The sequence below is a fragment of the Pogonomyrmex barbatus genome, unplaced genomic scaffold, assembly GCF_055798465.1.
Source record: "Pogonomyrmex barbatus isolate J1 unplaced genomic scaffold, ASM5579846v1 scaffold5, whole genome shotgun sequence".
Taxonomy (NCBI): Eukaryota; Metazoa; Arthropoda; class Insecta; order Hymenoptera; family Formicidae; genus Pogonomyrmex; species Pogonomyrmex barbatus.
The window spans coordinates 8,371,601-8,383,328 of NW_028297149.1; the positions used below are offsets into that span (position 1 = coordinate 8,371,601).

Consider the following 11,728-nt stretch of genomic DNA (forward strand, 5'->3'; position numbering starts at 1 on the left):
TCATTGATATTCTTCGGCTTGCCGTTTAAAGTTACATTTTTACTTTGAGAATTTCCTTTGAAAATAGTTCTTCAAACCATGTTTGTAAATTTCCTAAGTTAAAAGTCGAAATCTTATCCTGACTATCTTCAAATCTTAATTAATTCCGAGGGCATATATTACACGGCTTGGGACTTTCTGTTGGCAAAAGTTCCTTCGACTTCAGCAGTACAAGCAAGTTGTTTATGTGTACGTTCTTTACAATGATGCTTACCCATAAACTTTCTAAAGTGCGTATAGTTAGAAAACTAGGACAAAACTAGCTCCCGTTAAACACGCAATGCGTATTTCTTTTTAAAGACCGAACAAAGACATTGCTCGAAACAGATTGCTCAAGTCTCATTCTAATGCTCTAAATGGTGCGGAAATGTCTTATTCGAGTATCGTTACGATAAGTTCTTTCGATATATATGCGAGAAGTTACTGATATTGTCGAGATCGAATTGAATAAAGCACCAATAAAGGACTGATTAAAGAATAATATTACTTATTAATAAATACTATTTTTAAAAATGGTATGCTATATGTCAGTTGTATTATCGATTGAAGGGGATAAATAGAACCTATTTTAACAGCCATATGTATTACAGGGCGAATATGTAAAATCGTATAATAATAATACATATGTGTCGACACAAATATGTTGTACTGTATTATACACGTCGATCGAAAACACACATTGATTCACTTTGATAAAACATTTTTGATTATCATAATATTTCATAGAACCTAGAAATGTTGACAGCGATATGTTAAAATATAAATTAATACACATAATAAATACATTAATACACATATTGTATAATTTATATTATCTTAATTTTATTAATTTTTTTAATATCCAACTGGAAGCAACCGCAATGAAGATTGACAGTTATTCAAGTTTTTGATTATTTCAATTATTTCAAAAGTTTTTATAATGTAATTGTTAAGATATTATTGTATAATCAATGGAATTCAAAAAATCTAGACTCAAACATTACAACAGTAAAATTGTCACTTAGAAATAAATCCGGATTCTATTTATCTTTTAGATTTAAAGATTTTGTTTTCAATTTTTTAATCAATCGGAAATAATTATATCATTCTTATAAAAATTGCATGAGAAATATTATAACTATCAATTGACATGACACGAGGGAATTGATCGATTTAGTATAAGACTTATATTGCGACTTATAGTTCACGCATGTTATGTGAAATAACTTCAAAGGATTGACATGGACATCGTAATCATTGGGGAGAACATTAAGCGGAATTCTCTGTGGACCACAGCTTTTGCTTTAAGATGTACTACCCATGAGAGATGCAAATTAAGCATAAAATGAACCGACATTTGTGATTTAAAACTAGGTCATTGAATTTATAATTCACAGCTATATTACGTTTTGCAGAGATGATATTTGCAGAAAACGCTTATTTTGTGTGAAGAGAAATATCACACGCTATTGCCGCTGATAATTTATTTTACATATTTATTTAATATGTTTTATACAATCAGTAATGCATCTATTATATATTATTTATTAAATATTATAAACTGCGTATTTAGTATATTCTTCATATTTTAGATACTTATCACAAGAATGCATAATCATTTTACATTCATTATATTAAAATATTTTAGGATTATTTTGAAAACACAACGCGCTTGGGACTTATCTCCTTTGTCATATTTAACTATTCTGATAGAAAAAAAAAGAAAAGGACACACTTACACTATCTAAGCCACTGATCGGGTCTCTGAAAACCGGATTTTCCGCTGAAGCTTAAGTCTAAGCTTAAGGGACTTTCAGCTCACATATATGTATACCATTGTTCGAGACATAGACCAGTGTGCGTTAAGCCTTTACTTTTAAAATGGCGGAGAATTGATGTCCTCAGACAAATCGATAATCAAACTTAATACAACTTCTCGTAGAACATGGCGGTCTTTTGGGAACAATAAACTTTGTGAGAATATGAAAAACAATGTAGCAAAAGCTCTACATGAAAGGAGGAAATATATTATATATTATATAATTATTATATATTATATATTATACGATATATTATAATTATAATTATTATAGATATATTATAATTATTATATATTATAAGATATATTATAGATATATTATAGAAATTTGAATAGATTAAACAGTTGAACAGAAATGTATGTATATATTTATTAAAAATATTGTTTTAAATTATTTTACACTATAATTGATAGGAAACTGAGAAAATACTTAATATAATCGCTAAAAATATAATAATAACTAATAAAAAAACGTTTATTTCGTTTGATAACTATAGTCATTTGATAACTGTAGATTATCTCTTACTTGCTGCAAAGCAGTTACAAAGAATAGTTGAGTCGGTCAAACTATAATTGTGACATTTTGTTAAGTGGCCTTAATTGTAACATGTAATAAACAGGAACTCCTAATGTTTCCGCGTATATTTCCGCATTTCTTGAACAACTTTCGCACTATTATTACCAACAATTATAACCAATACTACATAACATTGTCAATTAAAATAATATTATAACATATTGCACAAACTGTGGTCAAAATTGTAAAACGTTCCTTTTGCACAATATATTAAAATTATTTTCATTTGATATTTTTCAAAAAAGGAGAAAAAGAGAAAAAAAGCCATATTTTAAAATAAACAACATAAATAATCAACATAAAATTAAATAAAAATATTTTAATATTTGATATTAATATTTTAATAAACAATTTTGAATGTGGCTAACGTTTATAGCTATTAGTGTATAAGTTAATATATTGCAGGTCCATATAGTAATTACTACCATAGATTAATGTTCATATAAATGTAAAACGCTATTTAATAGCTGTCTCGCTTTACGATCGTTAATGCGATTAAATTGATCATGTCGGCAATTTTAATTTTATTACGTATTATTCGACGTGTTAATTCTATCACAAGTGGACTAATTTATTTCGAAACCATAATGCATTATGATGGCGAAACAAATCGGAACATTTACGCTCCATCGAATTTTGTGAAATACTCCACTGGGATTTATCTCAAGACCGTTGTTTTAACTACTAATGTTTTTCCAATAGAACAAAAATGTTTTATCTTAAATCACCTGTGTGTGAAAATTCAAAGAGCTTAAATTAAAAGTACTATTACGTTAAATTTTATTGTAAAATGTAATTTGAAAATTATCTCAGAATTTATATTGAAAAAGAAGTTAATTGATTGTAGACTGCATGTAAATCTTTATTCTTTTTTTTTTCTTTCTTTTCTTGGGTTTCTATCACGAGTTTTCCCAATTTTATCTCATTACCACATTGAAATATGTAATAAAGCTTTTATGTCGCGACCTTTCACAAAGCGTGCAAGCCAATTTATCCCAGAATAGACCATAATGCTTCCCCTTTGAACAGCAATTTTACTATTAATTTTCATTATGACACCCATAAACTCTTTTTGCAAAAGTACACGCAGCCACTTAATTTCTGACGGCACTTCTATCGGATACGCACATATCCCATGTGACAGCAACTTAATATAACACAATATATAATAGACTCTTATATGCCTTTGCAAAAGTTCAATGATTAAAGACAAGGGGAAAAGCCTACGACGTCGCTATCAAAGGGCGTCTCATTATCCTTTTTATGGAAAAAAGTTATGTTGCAAGGTATAGCGTATGCACGTGATATAAGGTTACTCTAAAGTTACGTTCTTGATCATGCGTGAAAGTAATGAATAATAAAAAAGCATTAGATCTAATATCGAACGTTTAGATATTAATAAAGGGACAGTTGATCTTAAAAAACTTTGAATACGGAATTGCGATCGATAAATTTAATTATACTCGTATTTGAAGCTGTATTCTGAAAATAACGAGAGCGAGAAACTTCTGTCATGACGGTAACCTTGTCAGAAATTGAATTTCTCGCTCAGACGCATAGAGACAAGAAAAATTCACCTCCATCACGTTTCAAATCAGAACTTTCATATTATCCTTTCAACTCAATAGAATCCCGAAAGACTTTCTGAATGTTAATCCTAGTAATCCCAGTAATCCTCGAAACTATTACAATAGCAATTCGTGCGGCGAGTTCTATTGTATGCTTACGAGTGTTTGTATAGGATTTCTGCAACAATCTATGATAAACGTATGATTTTGTCCGATATAAGCATCCTTTATCATTATTGTTTCTACAAAATAATTTAACTTCTAAAAAAAGCTAAAAGAAAGCTTCTAAAAGAAAAAAAATCACGGCTACATTTATAATTCTGAAAGTAATGAAATAAAATTGTTTATGTAAAAGTGCCCCAAAAAATTATAATTAGTCACAAATATGGACATCCTTCGAATATGGATATTCACAGAAATGCAAATAACTTTCTATAAATAATTCAGAAAATTCAAATAATTTTTATTATAATTATTTTTTAACCTAATATATCATAAAATCATTATAAAGCTGTAGACCGACGAGATGATTTAATTAATAATATCTTAATAGTTTTTCAAATGTTGTAAATATTACTAATATTAATATTAGACATTTTAAGACATATAGAAATATTTTATAGATTCATATCATAAATCATGATTATTATTTCGCAAGTATCGTTTTCTATTTTTACTTAATTGTTATTTGACATCTCTATTAGCCACATATCGCGCATTTTAAAATAATATGAATATAATAGAAATAATTTTGCAAACTGACATGAAATGCGGAATACGGGAGAGAAGCGGTACAGAATGAGAAAAATGATATCTAAACGTGACATCATATGCAATCGTATTCATGCAAGATTTATTATCAACTGAAATAAATGTTCTTTTCTTTCTTAATAAATACATTTTATGTAGTTAGCTATATTACTTTTGACATACTAAAAAAAAAAAATCTAATTTGACGTAACAACAATTTAGCAGAATCGTTTTTTTATTTATGCACTATGTACTCAACAAGAGTCTCGTTTCAAGTGTCTTATTTAAACGCAACAGCATAAAGAGGATGTCATAAATTTCCCATTTCCGATATTTACACGCGCATCGTTTGTTCGTCACGGCGCTAAATCTCCATCTCAGTTAATTCCTGTCCGCTCGTCTCGGCCTACTCTGTCTTCCAGACCCGGCTCTATGCAAATGCAGCCTGCAATTTGTATAATTTCGAAATGGGTTAAGCACGCGTCGGAGGATCCGAGGTCGATAACTTTTTCTACCTCCGCGATAGAACGTCGTTATCTGCACGTGCTCTTCCGCAACGGCGCTCGTTCCAAAGCATAGTGCTTATTTTACATTTTAATGTCTCTGGAGTCACGTCGACATCTCGAAGTGCTACTAATTTCACGGACCTTTAACTGTAAACTCGCCGATCGTGCTTGCTAGCCATATATCGGGCAAAACTTCATGGCAAACACGTGTACCGTTGCTGATCTTTTTACAGAAAAAGTAAGCTTTGCAATATGAGCTTTGACATGTAATCGTGATTATATGGCATAACTAAACATCAACATACAGTACCAATTCCAATCAAACAGTTCTGAATGATTAATAGCTTTAGTCACGAAACATATCATTAATGGCATTAATTGTGATTGTTGAAGCGTTAAGACGCCGTGATAATCGATGCAATATACAGTCTCATTGTAGTTATTGGTTATCTCTCCTAATGTACAGAAGAGGAAAAATGAACGATAATTCTAGAGAAGAATTTTTTGTATAAATGATTAAAAATATACAAATTTAATTTCTCTAATACATTGTACTCTTATAAAAAATATAACAGTTTGCACAAAAAAATAGACTGAGGACAAACTTTTCAGTTTTTATTTGCCACTTTTCAGAATTTAGCTAAATTAATTCGAGATTAAACTGTTGCGTTTAGCTTACTTAATCCAACGTATTAACATAACTATTTGATATAACTTTTATTATTTTCCATTTTTACAAATTGTAATAAAATCACAGTAAGGAAGACACCTACAATATTTTTACTTTATTTTAAACTTGACTGTCAGTAATTATATAAAAATTATATAAAAAAATGATTTACTGTAATTAAAAGATTAAATCTTGCTATCGATTGACAATTATTTGTTAATGAGTAATTATTAATAAGTTTGCGAAAGACGACGAAATGTATATACAGTATTTCGCAATATCATACTTGCATGGTTCCCTTCCCGCAAGAAGTTTCGATCAACGAAAACCGACGGAAACTATAAGTGCTATCAAGTACAATAATATCATTGTTAGAGCCCGTTTCTGCGCTCGTAAAAACTTTATGCATACGTAGCAAAGTTTAACTACGGGCGCTACTAATTAGTGGCGTTAAATGCAACGGATGCTCACAAATGCAAACAGCATTTCCACCGTGATACTTCAAACAGTTTTCATGGCACATCAAGATGCTCGTTTAACGCATAAGTATCGCCATATTTCTATAGAGATTTCCAAAAAAAATATTTTAATGTGAAAACTCAATAATGAAGATATTTTCTATATCGAATTAACTCTTTTATTTAATTAAGCTTAGTTTAAAAAAAATATAATATTTTATGTGACTGACTTAATTTGACGTGCGATAAAATTATTACAATTTTACAGCGCACAGAATTATTTCCTTGTAAGATATTAATATTATTATTAAATTCTAAGTTACATTTTAATTAAGAATGCATATACTTAACTTTCATCTTTCTCCTAACTTAATATTTCATACTATAATAACTTCACGCACATACAATCAATCTCTTTATGCAATATTCATTAATTTGCACAGTCACTTTGCGGATGCTGACGCAAAAACTTTTGCGAGAATTGCTGCGGCGAGATAATGACATAATGTAAATGATGTAGACAGGTAGGATTAATTTGGCGCAAATTTCCGAATCAATTTTTCATTGAATTTTTCATTGAAATTTTTCTTAGCACCTGAATGTTTGCACCTGAAAACTTAAATTATTTAAATTATACTAAGGTCATAAAAATTTAATCAACAGAAATGAATATTCATGTTGAACGGATAAATTATATTTATAAATATTTATACCCATAAATCATAATCCTTTTATATTTGATTATTAGTGCGCCATATGTTCTCTCGCGAGTAACAGCAGTTGATACGAAAAGTTATTATAAATACATGTTACCCATATTATTTATCGTTTAAATTTTTCCGCTTTAGATTCATAAGTAGTTTCATAAAAGCTCAATAAATATCAATAAAATAATTAATACTATTACAAAATACAGTGTTAGTTTAGTAACTTGATAACTTGTTTTTTCAAGACTTTGTATAATTTTATTTCTGTCTGTTAAAAGAAAGAAATACACAAATTAATGTATGTAATTAATTAACTCTCGCGTTTCACGATTTATAAATGATTTAACACAGTTATTTTGTTAAAACAGAGTTTTCATCGAATTATTTATGTTCTATTTTAAACAATAGAAATTGAAACTGTAGAAAATATAATACCTCCTACATTTAAATGTAATTCGTCGAATTAATTTTGAATTAAAAACACGGATTGATATTGTCAAATGAAGTTAATAAAAGAGTTCGTGATTATAAAGAGTGTAATATCACTAATGTAGAATAATCTTTTCTTTCCTTTCGCAATGCTTTTAAAACTCAATTCAGTATCTCAACAATGTTAATTGTTTCGAGCGCTTGCTCGTGGGCGGAACATTGCGGATGAGTTTCGCGAAAAAAAGAAGCAAAGTTCTTTATGACTTTTGCACAAAGTGCGAAATGACGAGAGAGATGGATTTTTCTCTTCGAAAAACCGCTTCGAAGAAAGATAAGCGAATGAAGAGTCATCCTGTAATATCCAAGTTGAAACAAACTTCTCACACATTTGAAAGACGGAAAGATATCATAATGTGATTCCCTACGGCAAATTCTCCATTATTCCTCAATTTCCTTGAAAAATGTAATATTTACTGTGCCACACAATACGGCTTCAGAATCCAATCCTTTCTCGAGGCGAATCGCGAACTTTTTCCACTTTGCAATGTCAATTATCGTATTAATTACCGTGATCTTTCCCTTATAAGACATTCAATTTCAACAATAACGTGTTTTGAAAGCGCATAAATCGCGAGTATGTATAATAAATACGAATTAATGTAATAAACACGAAATATATTACTGTATAATAATTAATAATTATATCTTTCATTGAATGTAGATTATTCATATTTCTATATATGGAATATATGGACATATGAAATTGCGTAAATTATCTAGCATAATCTTGTATATTGCGTAACAAAACAATTTGCTCGTTGATTATGTTTTGTCAGACGCTACCGATATATAGCCTCAATTACGAACTCAATTTTATACAAATCTTCACTAATGTATGTTTGTTTTAGGCGGCGACCCATGGTTGAGAAGCGAGAAGCATGCCGAACTGGGAACAGAGATTTTACTGCCCTGCGTCCTGAAATCACCGCAATGTGAGGGTCTGCATAGCATCAAGTGGTACCGCGGACCCACGAGGATTTTCATTTTCAGCGAGGATGCTGGGATTATACGCGGCAATAACGACCTCGCTGCCAGGTAATTAAAGTATTATATTGAGACCTGAATACATAATGCTGAGCAAGTTTAACTCATGCCGTGACTTAATTAGGCATCTTCTTTGAATTTTTTTTTAAAGCTAATTTTAAGCTAAATTTTGGCTAAGCTCTCTCAATATGTCACCATAATAATTAAAGTTGTAATATAAACGTACTAAAATTTTTTATAGAAATAATTATCAACATTAGGATTTTAATCAAAAACAAATAAAATAACTTTTTGTGTCTTTAAAATGTTGGCATATTAATGAAATAATTTCTTTGATAAAAAAAACTGCGTTATTGTTACATTTTAATATAAATTACAAAATCTGTTTTAAATTTTCTTGTTTTAAACATTCTTAGAATTTTCATCTTTTGCTGAGCAACGTTAAAAATATTATAACATGTTATTCGTACACAATTATTAGCTGCAAGCGACATATTTTCTTAAATCACTTACGGTTTTGGTAATTTGCCATGTCCATGATTTGTAACTATCGCGATTATGCTCATTCCAGGGTTATCACCCTGTAATTGCGTTTTGTGGTTCGCGGTCTATATTTAGAGATCGTATAGCTTCAAATACGTCAAATGCGTTAAATGCATATGCACACATGAATATTCAGAGCATGAAACTTTGATAATTAAAGTCCAATCAAAGTCTCTGAATATTTTAATAACGTCGGATTTGCTATTATTCTTATTATTGATTTCATATGACTTGTACTTGCGAAATATTACAAAAATATACAAAATTAGTAATACGTATTGATATATATTGGGCTTTTTCAAATGAATTTAAATGCAGATATATTGACGAATAAATAATAAAGAAATCAACAAATAAATTAATTGATGAATTAATTAATATAAAATAAAAGATACAAAGCTTAAAATATTTTATAATTTTTTATTATTGTATTTATATTACATGATATATTACGAAGATATGTAGAAAATATATTGAAAAAATTATTTTATTGACGAAAATAATTTAATTATTTTAAAAAATTTATACATCTCTCTAGCTCTTTTATTCCAAGTAAGATAACTTTATTTCCTCCAAGTTGCTAAGTCAATTAATTGTGTCTCTCGATTGTGATTCGCTCCTCTTGATATTTACTCCGAGCAATATTGCTTAGTTGCACGTTGCAATCAAGCGTACAAACTCGAATCCGAAGTGTTCCTTAGAGATTTCATCCGATATCCGCGTTTCTGTACATGCCAATTTACATTAATTAGAATAATCTTACCAATATCTTTGAGTAATTAATAACGATAGATGGATCTTATTGAATACAATATTATCTATTGCTTTACTTTCTTTGTTCCATAATTTAATATTTTTATTAAAAATTAAATATAATGCTCTATTTTTATTGAATTAGATATATATTTTATTTAAAATTGAGACTTAAGAATAGATTTTATACCAAGAAGAAAAACTAATTTGATAGCAAAATTTATAGTTAAAGAAGAATCCAAAAATTGTAGAATATGTATAAAATTATAAAGGAAAAAATATATAGAATAATATGAACAAAGTAGTTTTTATCTAATTTTAACTTCAATATTAACTTATTGCTTTTTCTTCTTGTTTTTATTCTGGCATAGCAACGATACGAGATGGATTTGTACATATATGACTTATTTTTTCTTTTTATTTTTTTTGTAAAAATAAAAATATTAATAACAATAATATTTTTTTACATGATTTTTTACTATCAATAAACAGAGATAAGCGTTGTAAGGTTTTTTTACGCTTTAAAAAGGAAAAAAGAATTCCAATAATATTATACGAAAAAATGTTTGATCTGCATTGTGCATTTTATGTGTTTTTTAAAAAATAACAAGGGAATTATCGACGATGATAAAAAATATATTCGATTGATGACAAACATATATTTATCCACATATATGAAAAGTAATTCATGGAAATACATTGCTCCAAAACATTTAATGTAACATATTTCTTTTTTTTAATTTTATTAAAAGATAAATATATATAAAGTATATATAAAATATTACAAAAAAAATATTTTTATTTTCAGATTTGTACAAATAAAAATATCTTTAACAATACATTTTTAACTTTGTTATAATAATATTTTAAATCTTAAACGTAAATGTCTCTTTATAATATTTTATTCTAATTGATTTAGAGTTTAATAAACTAAGTACATTAATTTTATATTTCTGTTTGCTATTATGGAATCTGTAGTGTTTATTTTATGCTAGCGTTTATTTTACTCTTCTATTGAAAAAGTGCCCTTTAACAAGCACTGGATTTCTGTTATAACATATTTTCCAAGTATATCTAGGTTTTAATTACGATAATGATAACGCGATGTTTGACTTATTACGAAGAACATTTTGCATAATTGGATGATGCTTAAACTATCATGCATTACGATTAAACTGTAGGATTTATATATTAAAGAGAGATTAAAATTGTAATATTGTACAATTATAAATTTGTATATTTATTTCACTATTACAAAAACAAACATCATTTTAGAATAGTTTCTTTATAAAATTTGTTTTTTCTATAATTTTTATATGAATTTTTATATGAATTAAAATCAATTTAAAGCAATTTATTTCTATATGTCATTCGTGCGTACAGCAATAGCAAAGTAATAATCTATAATTACACCATGAATTACACACGTTTTGACTAATATATAACACATTGGTATTAGTCAACTGATATGGAAATGCCGATTATACATAAATACCACGCGCAAAGATTTCCTTTAATTATAGCACGAAATAGTCCGAGCCTAAAATGTGCCTTTCATTAATTCAATATGTTATTTGATATGTTCGTGATAAAAGATAAAATTACAGTGCAAAAATATTGGCATTTTATTCAAAGAGAACTGATATCTTCAATAAGAATATAATACATTAATACTGCACGCTATACAAGTAAAATACATGAAAGGATATTATTCGTTCATAATGTTAATACAAAGTATGTTTCTTCAAAGGATTTTATAATGCGAAATGCTATTAGCCGGATTAGTCAGAGTCCGGATTTAGAACTCACTAGCAATGCAACATTATACATGTATTGTCGCATGTGTGTTACTTTGTAACACATCCTTTAAAATAGATTCACAAAAA

At 28.2% G+C, this 11,728-nt stretch overlaps 1 protein-coding gene across 10 annotated transcripts in view; it reads left to right on the forward strand.

Moving 5' to 3' along the window:
* The window catches only part of nrm (neuromusculin), a 162,461-nt gene that overhangs the window by 80,607 nt on the left and 70,126 nt on the right, over positions 1-11,728 (forward strand). For all 10 annotated transcript variants that reach the window (XR_016140407.1, XM_089081743.1, XM_089081744.1 and 7 more), the window contains exon 2: positions 8,411-8,597. Coding sequence is in view for 9 of the 10 variants with exons in the window: in XM_089081743.1 (XP_088937869.1) it covers positions 8,411-8,597 (187 nt within the window). In the remaining variant the exon portion in view is untranslated. The remainder of the gene's footprint in view (positions 1-8,410; positions 8,598-11,728) is intronic.